The sequence below is a fragment of the Hippoglossus stenolepis genome, chromosome 17 (assembly GCF_022539355.2).
Source record: "Hippoglossus stenolepis isolate QCI-W04-F060 chromosome 17, HSTE1.2, whole genome shotgun sequence".
Classification (NCBI taxonomy): Eukaryota; Metazoa; Chordata; class Actinopteri; order Pleuronectiformes; family Pleuronectidae; genus Hippoglossus; species Hippoglossus stenolepis.
The window spans coordinates 10,999,875-11,017,482 of NC_061499.1; the positions used below are offsets into that span (position 1 = coordinate 10,999,875).

Sequence of the window (17,608 nt, forward strand, 5' to 3'; positions counted from 1 at the left end):
TCAATTTACGATCACATAGCTCAAAGGAAACTGCGAAACATCACAATTTTAAAAAAGTGGAGTTTGGGAATGTTTGGTATTTTTACTTGAATAAGACCTGAAGGGCTGGACAGCAGCGGCCTTTGAGACGGAAGCCACGCAGGGCTGTGCAGAGCAGAGAGACGCAGCCAGAGAAAACACTGAGTTGTTTAATAATGTTTGAACATTGAGTCTCAGTGCAGTTTGTCACACAGTGATGTTAAAAACCCACAGGGGAACATTCCCTCTGTATTACAGTGTGTGTGTGTGTGTGTGCGTCCCTCTGTCTGCAGCTCTGTGCTCTCGTTTCTCTCCTCCCTGTATTCACTTCTCTTCTATTGCTTCTCCTTATTCCTTGACAATGCTTTATTTTACCTTTCCATCATCCGTTAACATTTAGTGAGGGCGTCAGAAAAGAGAAGGATAACGGCGGTGTGAAAGAGGAGCTTGGACAAAAGTTACGATGAAAAGCTGATTGTCAGGGGTCGAGGTTAAAGGTCAAGGTCACAGGTCACACTTACACAGTGAACGGTAAACAATGCAATCAATGAACCACGTGATTTGACATCTTTATCTCCTTGACTGAATGTTTCTGTTTGACCCTGAAGGACGAAAAAAAAAGAAGGAAATTCAAGACTTGAAACCACATCAGAAGCAATAATCAGCACAGAGTCACATGTTAAGGAGTTTATTGTGACTAAGAGAACACTTGCTCTACACAGTACACACTTCACCCTGACACCACTCCCATCAGGCTGTTTGAAAGGGAGGAGAAACCGTCACGTTAGAGCGTCATGTGAACGAGACACGGCGACGTCCAAATATCATTTCCTGTTTTTCGCCTCCGCTGGTTTTCATAAGTGTCGTGCACAAAAACTCAGGTGATCCCACAATCTGGTGTGCGATCAGACCGGCCCTGCAGCTGACATCCACGAGTACAGTACTTGTGTTTCAACAGCAGAACACGAAACAGTGAGATTCTTAGTGGTGGAAATGAGCCGACTCTGTGTAGAGGTCACGTCTAATGTGACAACAGATATGCTACAGTATGTACAGCAAGTTAATGCAGTCATAGATTCATATTTACACAAACATACAGACACTTCAGGCACTTCATTCCCCCCCCCATGCGCTCACCCAAGAATAGTGTCCACATAGTTTCAGATACCACAATACAGAAATGAAGAAGACGCTCATCAACTTAACTTATCCAAATCCTTATTTCATAACCAGATTAAAAATAACCTCATTAAAAAATATATTTTTAGAAACCAGCAGGAAACACTGGTTGTTTTGTTAGAAACAAAATTGAAAAATTCAATAATCACCGATGACACCATAAATCACCTCGTCCACCAGCCAGTGAAGCACTGACTATTTCAGTTACTGTAACATACTGAAACTCATTTTGTCGTCTTTATACATCACAATATCTAAAAGTTTAAACCCTCTTGTGACAATTGGCCTTTGTTTATATTTGCACCTTTTTTTTATGAATTCTTACTCAATTTAGTAGCTGAAGGACAAAACAGCAGAAAAACATAATTATTCCTCCAGTGGCCAGAAGCATTACGTTTTCTGGCTGACCGTCCGTTCGTCCACTTGTGAACATGATATCTCGAGTGCACCTTGAGAGAATTGCCTCTAACTTGATACAAAGGTTTACTTGGACTCAAGAATGAACTGATAAGAATCTGGTGGTCAAACATTAAGGTCAAGATGGCCTCACGAAACCCTTTTTTGCCTTGTGAACATGTTATCTTAATAACACCTGAAGAGAATCCTTTTAAATTTTGCACAAATGTTCACTTAGACTCACAGATGAACTGGTTAGATTTGGGTGGTTAAAGGTCAAAGTTCAAGGTCACGGTGTCCTCACAAAACATGTTTTTGGCCTCCTGAACATGATATCTCAAGTCTGCCTTTAGAGGCAGTTTTGACCACTTGTCACTCAAAGATGAACTGATTAGATTTCAGTGGTCAGAGGTGACAGTGACCTCATAGGAGTCCGGAAAAACATATATGCAGACTAAAACTGCACTGGTTGGTGAAGGCAAACAACCACAGGGCGTTCATTCAAGTTTGAACTAAGGCTAGATAACCAACTTCATTAAATGTCTCACATTACAGATTTCTTGAGTTGATATACAAATTGTCTGAATTCTTATTTATATTTGGATTGAAAACTCCAACTGAAACCAGAGGTTCAATCAACCAACAATCTGACAGAAAACAAGCACAGGAACATGTTTCTGAAAAATATTTAGCACGACATTTATCATTATTGAGCTAAATGAAACAATTAATCATCATGTACACTGAACAGCTCCAACATTAAAACCCATTACCTGTTTTAACATTGTGGCAGATTGGTGAACATTTCAGGGCCTGAGGTCTGGAACTATTTTTAAACTAAAGCTCTCCAGCTCCACAAGATATTCAAAAATATCTTTCGTCAAATCTCACGAGGAAAAACACTCTGAACAGTCGAAATATTTCAGAAAACGACTGCTAATGTTTTAACTCTAACATTTGGGGTAGTTCCTCTCTGTTTCCATGGCAGCAACACAAAGTTTGATCTCTGGCTGGTCTGAATGCCGTCAGCATCCTCGCTGCTTCTTCAAACACGGTGTACCGCCGAGCAGCAGATTGCACGAACCTGAGACACATGCACACACACACACACACAAACACAGGGCCGAGTTTGCAGTCTGGAAACCTGCTTTATATTTCTCACCAGCTGACTGTCAAAACCAACAGAGGCTGGAACGTCCTCAGATGTTTCTTCCATCATACTTCTTATTCACACCATTCCCCAGCCTCTTTTTCATTTCAGCTCTCTTCATACTCGTTCTCTCATCTGGTCTAGCCATCATCATCATCATCATCATCATCATCATCATCATCAAAATCATAATTTTCTCTTTTTCTTTCACGCTGGTCCAACAGAAGCCAGGTCTTTCATTTGGGGAAATACCTGCCCAAATTTACTGCAGTGTTGTGAACCTCTAACTCTAACTAACAAGTGGGATACTTTTTTTTATATATATATAAAACAAAATAAACAGAAAAGAAGGTTGAGATCTATAAATCCAGAACAGTACACATCAAAAGAAAGAAACAAGACCACTCAACATAAATGACAGCAAAGTAACGCAGAGAATCTTCACCACAATGTCCAAGAGCTTTGGAGGTTGAAGTCTCAGTTCGTGTACTTCAGGCAGGCATGTCTTCTTGGGGTTTTCCAACATGGTAATTTCGTACAATCTCTTGTTTTTTTTAGTTCCTGGAACGTAGTCCAGTCTAGACAGAACGCCCCCAACTGTCCACATAGATATCGGAGCTTTGAAAATAATGAATAAGTATGACAAATATTGGGGAACGTCCGTAGAATTGTTAAGAAGGAGACTGGCTGCTACCATACTGCTGCATCACTTCTTACTGTTTTACTGTATTTTGTGCACCACACAGGTAATGTATAAAACAGGACTCTTTTGTTCATACTGATCCAAAATCCTCAATTATGCAGTAGCCTACTTTCTAGAAAGATGAAGGGCTGTGCTTTCTTCTCAAATTCATCCGACTCGTCCTAAATGTCTCTGCCCTCCGTCAGTGTCCTTCTTTCCTCGTCTCTTGTTATTACACTTTTTGCTGCATCTCTATCTGTTGGCCCTGTCTGTTGTGACTCTGGCCCTTCCCGTTCATCTCGTACATCGAGCTCTTCTGCTGCTGCCGTCGGTAACACCACACCCCGACGATGACAGCCGCAGCCAGCGCACACACCGCCACGATGATGACGGTAATTGTGGCACCTTTGCTAGAGGAGCTCTGAGGAGGGCAGTCATCGCCCACGCAGATCGCCTCCCCCATCTCCCCCTCCACCTCCTCACGCTCGCCAGTCTCACTGGGCAGGTTGTTCACGGTGTGCTCCTCCATCGGGACGTCGCCATCATGCACTGGGGGAGCCAGGCCGTAATCGAGGAAGGGGTGCTCGGTGAGGTCTCCCTGCCAGGAGCGGGTGGGAGCTGCTTGTTGCGTGTCGTAGTCGAGGGTGTCGGAGTACGAGGGGAAGTCTGAGGGCTCTATAGGATCAGGGGAAGGAGCAGCGGTGGGGATGAAGCCAGGCCAGACATCCTTTACTCCACCTTGTTCAGGGTCCACAGTGGGAGATTCGTGTTCCTCTGGTAAACTGGTGTTGGGGACAGGTCTACGAATTTCCACCTCGTTGGGTTTGTCTGTTGTCGTGGCATGTGTCCCCCTCTCTCCGTCCTCTGGTCTCACTCGTTCTGTTGTCGAGTCGCCTTTTTCTGTTTCCTCTACGACGACAGGGTAGCCGTCTAGCCAGGTGTCATCCGTCGTTGCCTTCTCTTCTGCTCCCTTCGCAGTGCCATTCTTACGTACATCTGTTGCTATAGAAATGATGACACGCTGATGACCATCATCGTCATCTTCGTGGCTATCATGATCATCGTAGCTGTCATGGTCATCGTTGTCATGCTCATCATGATCAGTAAGATGGTCGCTATCGTCCTCCTCCAGGTCGTAATGCTCCTCGCCATCGTCATGGTCGTGGTGGTCTGGATGTTCCTTTGAGTCTTCAGGATGCTCTTGAACAACCGCACCATGATCGTCAGTCACGTCCTTGCGATCCTCGTAGCTTTCGTGTTCATCGTAGCTGTCGTCCTGATCATCGTACTCCTGGCTGCTGTAGCGAACACGATCATCTTCATGTTCACCCATGTCATAATGGTCATTGGGGTCAATATGATCTTCGTTGTGTTTTTCGGGGCGGTCCCGTCTGTCCAGATCATCGTGCTGAGCTGGAATGTAATGTTTCAGATGGTCATCGTGGTCATCTTCGTTCTGGTGACTGTCACGGTCAGGTTGATCATAGTGGCGGCTGTCGTCGCGATCCTGTCGGTCATCTGTGTCATGATCGTCGTAGCTGTCTCGCTCGTGATCATGGTCATCGACATCGACGGGATACTGGGTTTCCTGGCTCTCGTGCTCTTTGCTCTCCTCTGATTGGGTGCCTGAAGCTCTCTGTGGAGTCTGTGTGACTGGATTGGTGGAGACGGACTGTCCCTCCTCCTGAAAAGCCTCTGAGGGAAACCAGAACATGTGTTTCTGGGAGAGAAGAGAGACCGGTGCTTCTGTGGCTGCAGCTACATCTATCCTCACCACCTCCCTCCTCTCCTGCTCCCACCTCGGGTGACCTATAAAGTCTTCCACAGCCCGGTCCTCGTCTTTTTCTTCTACGACACCCTCAAACTTACTACCATTCAATTCTCCTCCTGCTTCATCGTCTCCATGCTCGTCTTGATGCTCCACGAGACCAAAGCTCGTCTCTTGCTGCTCCTGACTCCCCCTTCCCTCTGGGTATGCAGTTCCATGCACCTCCTCATACACTTCACCGTGAGCCTCCTCTGGCCTCTCGCTGTGGTGCCCTTCCTCCTCGTAGGAATCTGGGAACTTGTCCTCATAGTCTATGTGACTTTCAGTCCCATCTGAGGAAACAGAGAGGAAACATACATGATCTATTTACTTCCATGATTATACAACTCAACCCAAAAAATCTCACACAACTTTCAGATTGCGACAATCGAGCCAATGTTCTCCTGGATCCATGCACTCTTCTGAGTGCCATTCCATTATTTTTTTAGACATAAAATATGAATTAGTGAGCTTTAGAGGTACTGGTTGTGGTGTAGGTGCTTTTTCCAGTTTTTATTTAAGGCTAAAGTAACTACACCAACTAACCTGCCTTACTAACTAACCCTTATTTTTACCACGAGAGCAGTATCAATCTTCTCATGTGTCACTCACAAAGCAAATCAATGTATGTTTACTGAGTTTTACTTTAACATAAAGCAATGGCTACACGTGATCATTTATCCCAATTGATGATTTGCTCATTTGAAAGATTTTAAGAGGCCTTCGTTGGTGAAACTTTTTACTGCATCACAAGAAAATTGAAAATTGTAGCAATAAATCACACAAAATGTGAATATAATTTTGTGTAACAGAAATATATTGTATCTTTAGTATTTATTTAAATCATTTTCTGACCACTCTGATTTATTCTTGGGTAATTTACTCCTGAGAATAAAGACAACTACGTCTCTGTAACCCCACACGCAGGCCTGGCATTTTGCCTCCATAGACTGGGACTCTTCAGACCCTCTGCTATGAACTGGGCCACACCACGGTATGTCACGCTCAGGTGTCATCGCTGCCTTTTCTTCCCCACTCACAGTTAAGACTCTGTTTCCCCCAAAAGCCCGAAATCAAGCAGCGGTCACCTAACAACACCGGGAGCCAACAAGCAAGGAAGTGAGGAGGTTGACCTCAGTGCGGTCTGCTGTCTGGGTCAAAGCTCAGAACTTTGAAAAGTACAATGGGGCATTTCTCTTTTTTCTTCTTCGTTCTGCCTCTTTCCAATTCTGGCCTGCGCTCCAAAATGCAACGTTTGGACACCTTCTTACCTTTGACACAAATCTGCACCAGTCCATACCACTCTCCGCAGCTGTCGCACAGCAGGCTGAAGACAGTGTGTCCGCTGGGCATCACGTGACCCGGCACACACGTGTAGAGCAGCTCATCGCCCATCTCAAAGCCAGGGTGACCCTGCAGACGAGCGTTGGGGAAAGATGGAGGGTCCCCACACGGCACGCCTGTCGACAACAAACACAGAGATACATGTCATATAAAGATAAAATTGAACATATAGTGTGATGTAGCCTAAATGTACAGAAACATGGAGATAATCAGATGGACCAAACATGTACTTTTACTTTTACTGTTTATAAGGAAGGAGTAGAGATCTTCTCTGAGTGGCACCAAATAATATTCTGCAACCTTCCCTCCCCTGTCAGATCCATGAGAGTGGAGTGGGTGTGTGAAATTTAGCTTCAGATCCATCAGGGTTTACGTACATTCAAGGATCACTGCACACACTCAGATATTCATGACAGATCGGTAAATGAAGACAGATATTAGTGAAAACACAAACACACACATCTGTGTATATGCACACATCTGTGTCTTCACTAACCTTTATCTTTGATGCAGAAGGCGTCCAGGTGAGCCGTGTCCTCTGTGGCATTTTCTGTTCTCACGTCCACTGGTTCCAGTCCGCTGCCTGCAACATTACACACAGTGGCCCTAGAAACCAGGAGAGAGACACACAGGCAGGACAGTGAGAACATCTATGATTTTCATTTTAAACCAAATCATGTTTAAAGCCCATTTATAGACTCCAGAGTTGAGGGCGGTCATAATTAAACCCAGTGTGTTAACTTGTAACACAAACAGACACATGCACAGAAACACACTTAGTATTTTGTGCTATTTTATGATTTACTCCAACACATTTTAGAGGAAATTTGGTGTTATGTTCCGTTGTCATGTTCGAGATTTAGTTGTTTTTGCCAAAGAGACAATTCCTCTAAATATGTCAGATGGTTTCATTTAAGAGGTCAAATAAAAGCTATATAATAATATAAAATTAGATGTTACTTTGTGTGGCAGACAATAATATTTTCTTCTTTCCACTCCATTAATCATCCAATGATGCCTCAGATTCATCTTGTGACCTTTCCGACGAGGGACACCGCTGGACTCAAATACCTCAAAGCATATGAGGCCGTTTAATCTTTCTCTACCATGTCTGACTACAACAGTGAAATAAAGCTAACACAATAATTAGTATTAGTATTAAAGTATTAATGAGGCATTTCTTTCTGCAGGACGAGTGACTTCATTTTACGGCTCAACCCTCTGGCGTGTTCAAATCATGTGATGTGTGATGTGTGCTCTGGTTAAGATATGTACACGGGTAACATGACGGCATACACTGTAAAATCTATGCAGTACTGTACTAATATTATTACAGCATGACATCAGAGTACAAAAACACACATCATGCCTCAGACACGCTGCAGTATCAGCACTTGTAGCTTGTGGCACAACATTATCTAACACTGGCACGTTGGGAATAGATGTTCCCATACAAGCCTAACGATACAGCCAGCTTCATATAGAACAATCATAACATCAGCGACTTAATATGAGACCTATTCCACAAGGACTAAATGAGTAATGTGGTCGGACCACGACGCCTACAAGCTGAAAACGATGAGTAAATAGTCTTTTTTTTTTGCCCCATTACTAACTGGGTTTATAGCATCATTAGCCCACTTATCATTGAAAGCACCAGATAAGACGGACTCGAAACTTCCCAGGCCAATCAAATCATGTTCCCATAGCAACGCTCAACCACATGTACAAAGGAAAGTCATGGCAAAGTTTCACCGAGCTCAGATACATTACTTTTTATTAATATTAATCAGGCTTCGTCAAATAAAAAGGTGTCAGCCAAGAGTTGTGCATGTGTCTGTTTGTGTGTGTGTGTGTGTGTTTGTTAACTTGTGCAACTGAGTTAATCAAAGCATCAGTAATTTGGAAGAATTTGACTGGCAGTGCAGCTCCAGACTGTGAGACGAGAGCAGCGTGAGTCATTCTGAAGGCTCGAGCGACGCTATAACTTCAGCTTATAAGGACAAAAGTCTGAGAGAAGGAAGTGAGAAATCGCCAAGAAAACACCCAGAGAGAGACAAAAATCACAAAGACTGTTTTCATATTAAACTATAGCTCCTGAAGGCATCTGTGCACGTGCGTGTGTGTGTGAGTGAAGGTGCGTGTGTGTGGGAGAGAGAGAGAGAGAGAGAAGGGGGGTTCTATCAGGGACAGTGTATGCTTCACCTGACCACGTTTCTCAGAGCCATCGCCTTATATGACATAACGACGGGAAAACCTCAAGGATGTGTGTGTGTGTGTGTGTGTTGTGTTGTGCGTGTGCGTGTGCGTGTGCGTGTGTGTGGTAATGTGTGTGTGTGTGTGTGTGTGTGGTTGATGTGTCCGTTGCCAGGCAGCAGATCTGTGATTGACAGTAAAGATGAAGACGTTACGGCAGAACAGTCAAGCTGTTATTATGCAAGAAAGCTAAAAAATGAAGTCAATGGAAATCTGTAGAATAATACAGGTTAACACCAGAGCATTACATTCTGCTAAACTCTCACAAATCTTACCACAGAAATAAGGGAATTATTTTCAAAGCAACTTCCAGAACCGATATGTGACTGAACGTCTGAATTGACCCTGGAGTACCTGCAAAAGCTAAAAAACAAACCCTTTCTAACCGCCATGTAAATCTACACATAACTAAAGCATAATTATATGCTCTGTGAGTCAAAAGTTTTTTTTTGCCTTTTTGGATTTTTTCATTCCAATCAAGAAGAGTCACGAATGGAAAGAAAATCCTAAATCTTAAAACCAATGTCTCAAAACATCCTGGATTCAAGTCTGTCTGAAGGGATGTCTGTGGTGCATGAACCTACCAGTTTCCAGTATTATACATCATAACATTCTAATACGCTGCATAGACTATATATAGAGATGAACAACATGACTCTGGTGGCTGGCTGGCTGGAGTATAGGTCATAAACTCTGCCTCCTCCATGTTGGCAGTTGGGACATGGGCCAAACTAAAAAGTCAAAGCACATGCCAAATAGATTTTTCTCAAATAAGTTGTCTGTTATTGTAGGTAGTTCTTATCACACTGATGTTTGTTTCCTAGATGTTTTAAAAACAAGGTATCTTGATTGCAGCGTTCGTATACATTATATATTTTGGCTTCATTTCTGGGAAGAAGTGTAGACGCATCTTCCATCTTTATATACAGTCAGTGACACATATCCTGAAATTATATATGGAGTTGGTTAAGTGAAGTGTAAATGCAGAGAAGTGAGGGCTGGAACTTCTGAACCTATAGCTACAACAGAAACCAAGGAGCAGCCTTGAAGGGAGTCAGCAGGAAAGCAAGAGCAACAGTTAATATGCTCTGAAATATGTGACCAGACTAAACAGTAAATATATAGAGTGGGTGTGATGTGATGCTGCAAACAGTGAGAGCAACTCTGGCCCATTTTTAACATTAAACTCCATTTTCGTCACAAACACGGCAGAAGTCATCGTTGTGGTGAAGGTCTGACGATGGGCGGGGATGAACCGAGCTGGACAGACCGAGTTGAAGATGGATGACTGTGAAACATGGTACGTGGGTGTGAAAGCTAATGTCCACTGTCCAACACGCAGGGAGTGTACAGAGATTTAAAAAAAACGTTTCAGCTTTTCCATCGACCAGACGGAACGTTCACCATTCTTCTGGAAGCCGCCATTTTTAATGACGTTGGATGTTTGTCCTCTGAAACTATGAGCGAGTATCATACGAGTATTTTTAGATATTAATTTTACCAGATATTACATCATAAACCCCTGATTACCATGTATTTAACTGAAGGTATTGTAGAAGCACTCTAAGGGCCATTTGGTCTTGTGTAATTACTGCTATTGACACAGGATGTCAATCAAACACCTGACTATAAGGGTGTACCTGTCTTCCCTCAAGCCCAAAATCATCTCCGTCTCTTTCTGTCTCCGGGTGCTGAGAGCCGTGTGTCATGTTACCGTGGAGATGAGAGGTGTAAATGGAGGCAGTTGTCGACATGACACCCCGGCTCTGAATTCCCTCCTCCTCCAGGAAGGAACAGAGGAGTCTTTCTCCCTCTCTTCCTCTCCGCTTTTTCTCTTTCCCCCTTGAAATGTGTCACTCTCCTCTTCTATCCTTCCCGCTCTCTCAAACTGCCGCTGCAGCCTTCGCTTCCTTTCTCTTTCATCCATCCCTACGACCTCCGTCACACACAGGAGCACACACACCAGAGATGACCTTTGACATCTCTAGAAATCAGCCGCCTCCCTTACACGTCCCTTACAACAAACAAAGACAGAGTACTTCTTTGCTATTCTTACCCCACTGTGCCTCCATAGAGCCACCCACGGGTGCATGTAGAGAAGAAGCACTCCACCACAGCGTGACGGAGATCCTCTGCCGATGCCAAGCGGGCATGTTGTGAGGCACAGGCCCGCTCGGCATCTCTGAAGCCCTGAGGGCCGGAGGAGTTCCTCAGGTCCAACACAAACACCCGACCTGAGAGGAGAGAGAGAACAGGGAGTAAGAGGAAAAACTCTGAAACTCCTCAAAGCAAAATCTCAGAGAGTGGCAGGTGTATGTGGACTATATGGCCAAAATTATTCAGTCAGTATCAATAACTATCACGATTAATGTCACATTATTATTTCTTTTAAGTTTAAAGACAGATCTTTGAGTGATGGTTGTTGTTTTAAACTCTTCGTTATGCGCAGAGGATGATAAACACTTGTTACATGAGGTAGATTGATGATGTGTTATACCTCCTCACTGTGCTGGCACAATGCATAATCATTACATTGATATATAAATTTGACTTTTGTCATATTGCCATGAAAATTATATATGATAACTACTGATATTGTTTTATCGTTCAGCCCTTATGTGGACAAATTGTCTGCTGAGAAAATGACCTGTGAGCTTTTCGATAATGGCAGCCTGTGTTAGAACTACACACTCCAACTATTACAAAGGTTTTTTGTAGGTTACAATCAAATTAATTTGAAGAAAACCTATAGATGCAAACCTGAAATGAGTGGGGACAGCCCAAAAGCCTGTTATAAATATTAGGAGAGCTTTATTTTAACAAGTAAAGTATGATAGTATAAACGTCCTCAGCACAAATTTTTAGCACTGATTTTTAATATATAGTTTTGGGATATGTAAACTTTAGAGTCACAATCTAAGCCATAAATCTGCTACAGATTTAGAGAGGGCTTCAAAAGTAGGTGTAAATCATTAAGTGATCAAGACATGTCTGTGCTAAAATGAAGGTAACAGCTTATTATTGTGTAAAGTCTAGATCCAAGTTAATTCAACAACATAATATGAAATCATATTTGACGCCTGACGCATTAAAATCTCATGATCAGTCTAAATATAGTTCAACACTTACATGTCAGTATCTGGAGAATGCAGTTGAGCAGAGAGGTTTGATATCTGTGAGCTTTAATAGGCGACAGGTACATTTACTGTAAATTGGCACTACGTCCCCTTCACGGTCACAATATACAGTCACGTCACTTATACTAAAGAAAACATGCTCTAACCCTGTGTATAAAACCTTAAAAGTTTATCCTTTTAACAAATATATGGATAAAACGTGGGAAAACAGCAAACTAAGCCTCATCTGTAAAAGCTGGACGATAATTGCGCACTCAAACAGCATTACGCACAGCTTAACGCACGTATAATGCTGTGTTTGTTTGGTTCTACTTTAAGATTCAATATTTATATCAGAGAATAAAACAGTCACGGGACGACAGAGAAAATGCTCCCGTGTGATGATAAACCTGCTAAACGCACGAGATGACACGACAGGTGCCGTTGATGCGCGCGCTCGTCCTCCGTTGCGCGCCGAGGAAGGAACCCCCAAACTTTTTGATTTGAGTTTATAATGAAGTCTGTGGGTTTCTTGTCATTTGTGGATTCAAATATGAACTTACCGTCTGCATTTACATTCACTGAGCTGATGACAAGACAAGCCAGGGATCCATAGAGCAGCCACACAACAGTTTGGTTCCAGCGGTCCAGCATCTTCTTCTTTTTGCGCCTGTGGTTGTATAAAGTAAATCTCACTTTTTAGGATGGAGAACGTGTCCAAATCAAAACTTGAGTCAACAGTGTGGCGGGTCACAGTCTCCCTCCCGGTGGACGCAGCGGTGGGAAGGTGTAGGAGCTTATTGACAAGTGTGTCCGTTAACGGGAAGAAAACGGTGAGAGCGGCTCGGGAGCGAGGCTCGTTTGCCTCCACAAATAGTCGCCCTCGCGAGCAGATGGAGCACCGGTGCGAAAACTCGCGCGTCGCCGTTAGTAAATACGTCACGGCCTGAAAATCTTCACGGTGCGCAAAGGCGGTCAAACCGACTCCTGCTCCTCCAGAGCAAGAGGAGGAGGGAGAGGGTGTGTAGAGGCTGCTGCTGCTGCTGCCGAGGTGTCCTTGAGCAAGACACAGAACAGAATGAAGGGACCAAAATCACAAAGTTCATAGCTCATGTAGGCATCAGTATCTATGTGTGTGTGTATATAGGTTTGGTTAGGTTTAAGTTTAGGTTTAAATTTAAGTTTAAGTTTAAGTTTAAGTTTAAGTTTAGGTTTAGGTTTAGGTTTAGGCTAGGTTAGATTATGTTATGTTAAGTTAGGTTTGGTTTGGTTTGGTTAAGTTAAGTTAGGTTAGGTTTAGGGTAGGATAGGTTCAGATTTGGGCTTGGGTAGGTTAGGTGAGGGTTAGGGTTAGGGTGAGGTTGGGTCTGGTGAGTGAGGTGAGGTGAGGTGAGGTTTGGTTTGGTTTGGTTTGGTTTGGTTTGGTCAGGTTTGGTTTGGTTTGGTTTGGTCAGGTTTGTGGTCAGTTTAAGGTTAGGGTTAGGCAAGTAGTACTATGGTCAAGGTTAGAGTAAGTCTCACAGAAATCAACATAATAATCTCTGAAGTCATGGAGACACGACTGTGTATGTGTGTTTCTCTCTCTTTGTGTGTGTGTGTGTCCCATTTGGTAAGGGAGATAAAGACGGATGACCCCAGCCCATAAAGAGCTTTCTTCATTGTTTCCGTGAATCTGCAGCTATAGATATCTCTAGAACCCATAGACCTACAAACCAGAGCAGCACCACTGAACCCACATTACAACCACTATAAATGTTGCACAGAGAATCAGAGTTATCACAGTGTGCTCGTATGCTTCTTCTATTAAACGCATGTGTCTACAAAACAGACAACTGAATCTCCCCATGTATTTACACAAGGATTCATATACATCACATGCACGAGGGTAGTGTCAGATTATCAGTATGACCTTGTTTCTCCTCAGAGCAAATGTATGGGCATCCTCTGACAGGACAGGGTTAGGGTTAGCCTCTGCAGGGGTTTTCCAGAAAACTAGGTTTGAGATTCTCTGTTGTAAACCAACATGATCAAGAAGTCTAAAGAGTGATTGGGGGAAACTGAAATTTGATCAGTAATGATTTAATGACCACCGGAAACCTGATGAAGAAGTCTATGTGATATGACTAGAAAGATCCAGAACACTTACTGTGTTAAATGGATCGTATGCGATTGGAAAATGTATTCATATACTTCACTTATGTAAAACTAACCCAATGTGTAAAATATTCTGTTACAAGTCAAAGTACTGCAAGTGAAATTTCCCCTGCTCTATGGGTGTGATGTTAAATGAGAGAAGACCGAAGACAGTCGGGGACAGGATCAATGCAGATGTGTGTGTATGCAGATGCTCAAACAGAGAAATCATTTGAAATGAGATTTAAAAAGACAATAGTAAATAAATTCTCCAAGGAGTGACACCTATATTGAGGTTTCACACTCCCTCATCTCTGCCTTTCACATCATTTTCATTATTCCCTGAGTTCCCTCTCTCCCGGTTGTATTCTGCCTCCAACTCCACAGCCGATGTTTTTCTTTTTCCCATTTCATCTCTGTTTCTCTGTCACATTCTTTTAACCCTGTATTCTTGCACTTCTCACACTTTCGTCCTATGGATGTCCTGTCCGGCAGGTTTGGGTGAGGGTTTTTTAAAAGTGGGCTGGGAACCTAACTCGTGGACGGAGGCTATTTCTGGAGGGCTGGGGGGTCATAGGGGGGAAAAAAGGGAGAGCGATGGCGAGGCGGAGAGAGACAGTGATTCACACCTGCACCATCTCAGAGAGGCTGGTGTGAATTATGTTTGCTGCAGGTGTCCAGGGAGAAACATAACCAGACATCACACATGTGTGTAATCTCACAGTACACACCCATTAGACAATGTGTGGAAGTAAACACACACACACACACACACACACACACACACACACACACACACACACACACACACACACACACACACACACACATTCACTGGTCTGACTATGTGTGAGACCAGTGACTTCCCATGTCCCGTCAGAATGACGTGTCGTGCAGGTGTGTGATTGACTCAGGAGGAAACCATTGGTCATCCCAGTGCATCCCAGGGACAGAGGGATGACTGACGTTGTCTCCATGGCAACAGCTACCTAAACCGCCAGGAGGGGTGGGGTCCGGAAAAACAGGAGCAGCTTGGAAAGCTCAGAGTTGAGGCTACGTGGAGGGAAACAGTGAGAGATGATTGGTGTGTATGTGTGCAGTGCTGTCCGGTGAAAATCACACAGCTCCAACATGTCACTGTTTCATGGGCCTGTGTGTGATTGTTTGGTTCAAAGGCACAAGGGAAGTTTTAAGTATAACACAGTATTCATTGGACAGTGAGAAATAATGTGTGTACATGCATCTGAACCTGCACATATGTGTTTTTGCTACATTGCTATAAAGATAAGATAGGATGAGAAATTCCTTTATTGATCCCCAGGGGATAAATTCAGATATTACAGCAGCCCAACAATACAGGTATAAAAAGAATAGAATAAAAATAGAATACAACAAAATATAACTATCTAAGAACATTGCAATTAGATAGTGAAATATAAAGTACTGCAATGCATTACACAAATATTAGTACATGGTATAGTGCAGTATAACATTGAATATATTTTGTGTCCATAATTAAACATGTATAGTATAAAAACACACAGGTACCTTTAATAAAATAAAATAAAACACGATATGACATTAGAAATAGACAAGAAAACAGGAAAAATACAAAATAAAGGAGGCAAGAAAGAGGCCAAACTATACAACTAAGTCTTTAAATGTTTTGATGAAGAATTAAAAGTATTCAAACCCCTCTTATATCTATAATCATAGTATATCATCATCTGATGTGTCTGAGCTGAGGTATTCATCTGAGACACTGTCTGTGTTGAACAGAGACGACTTCTCTCGACACTGATATGGTCGCTGCGCTCGTCAGGACACATTCAACACCGCACTGCCAGCCGCAGCTGAGTCAGGACGAGGAGGGCACGGAGCTATTCAAAGAACTGACTTCATTAATTTGACTTTTGAGGAGCGATTGTTAATTACCATGCGATTCAGTCAGAAGGCGACAGGAATGAAAGGAGGAGAGATGTAAGACAAAATTCTGGCACAAGCATCCTAATATGTATGTGTTCCTGCCAGCATACACACACACACACACACACACACACACACACACACACACACACACACTCACTGAAATCTGACTCACGTCTTGTATGTTACACAATACTCTGAGGTATAAACTTCTAAAATTATTTATATTGCTTTTAATCACTACCACTTTTTACAAATCCTGCTGTGCTTATTGCCCTATAGGGCTCACTGTGGTAATGAACGGCAGCTGCTTTGGGAAATGCAGATCAACAGAGACGTTTGTTTTTGTACAATACATTCTGTCAGATGTATTTCAGATGAAAACCCCCCTTCCACTTATAGTTGCAGAGGGGACCCAGACGAAATAAGGAATGTTTACATTTCATGTTTTTGTGAAACTCCTAAAAGACAGCCATGAGAGATCATGTTCGAAAGGTCACAATTCAAAAACTTTGACCTTTAACTTTGACCTTTGACCTTTCAAATCTAATCAGTTAAACTGTGAACATTTGTGCCAAATTTGAAATGACGAGGTGTTCTTAAAATAACATGTTAAAAATGTGTAATATGTGATTTCTGTGTGACTTTGACTTTTATCATCAATTCATCTTTGAAACCCAGTGAACCTTTGTTCCAAATTTGAAGAAATTCCGTCACGATGTTCCTGCGATATTGCAACTGACATCTAATGTGAGATGGGATTGGATCCAGCCCCCATCAAAGGATAATCATTATTGACAGATTATATGATAGATGAAAGGATAATCTCACGTTTGCTGTGTGATGATCTGATAAAGCACAGATTAATTGCATTAAATGACCCTCTCTCAGTATTGTGTGGACATGTACAGACTGACCTATGTCTCACTGGCCTGTTAGCTTGGTTAAACATGTCAGTTTAATAATACTTGTATTTTCTGAGAACGGGCCCATTTGTCACAGCAGACGTTTGGACCTGTCATTGTGGGAAAACCACAGATGATACAAATGACACTGATGATACTTCTGTTCTATTCGTCCCGGTAATAAGTCATGTTGGTGTGACAATACTGGGACTCCGACAGTGAGTCAGCTAAATTGAATTCAGCCATCATTCATTTCATCGTTCATCATTTAGAAGAGCTATTAGTTCTGAGTCAAATTCCTTCTGCCACACAGGGAATTTGGCAGCTAGCAGCTTTGTCTAGTTAGTAATGCATCTATAGTTGTAGCCTTTTGAAGACCTGACTTCTGTATAGGATGGAGATGTGTTCTACTGACCTCTGACCTCTAAGATATATGTGGCAGAGTGGAAAAAGATAGAAAGATTTCTCTCAAACGTGTAGTGACGTAGAGAAAGAAAGTAACAGAAAATGGAAATAACCCAACTCAGCCCAAACAAGCATATTGAAAAGTGGAGTGGAGAATACATGATTACACAGCAGGTCTCCTCCTATTACCACATTGTTAAACTCGAGTAGCCAGCACTGTGTTGAAGAGATTATGTCCTTGTAACAGCTCAGGATGAACACAGATTAGTGTGGTGGGATAGAGCGCCATCT

The 17,608-nt window shown here is 42.7% G+C and overlaps 1 protein-coding gene across 1 annotated transcript; it reads right to left on the reverse strand.

Annotated features, from left to right (window-relative positions):
• Positions 1-3,163: 3,163 nt before the first annotated feature.
• On the reverse strand, positions 3,164-12,602 carry susd5 (sushi domain containing 5). The gene is made up of 5 exons (XM_047344238.1): positions 12,512-12,602; positions 10,889-11,111; positions 7,073-7,182; positions 6,504-6,692; positions 3,164-5,525 (listed from the first exon to the last, which is right to left on the reverse strand). Exons 1-5 carry the CDS (start codon positions 12,600-12,602, stop codon positions 3,658-3,660), a joined length of 2,481 nt encoding a protein of 826 aa, XP_047200194.1. The 3' UTR covers positions 3,164-3,657.
• Positions 12,603-17,608: the final 5,006 nt, after the last annotated feature.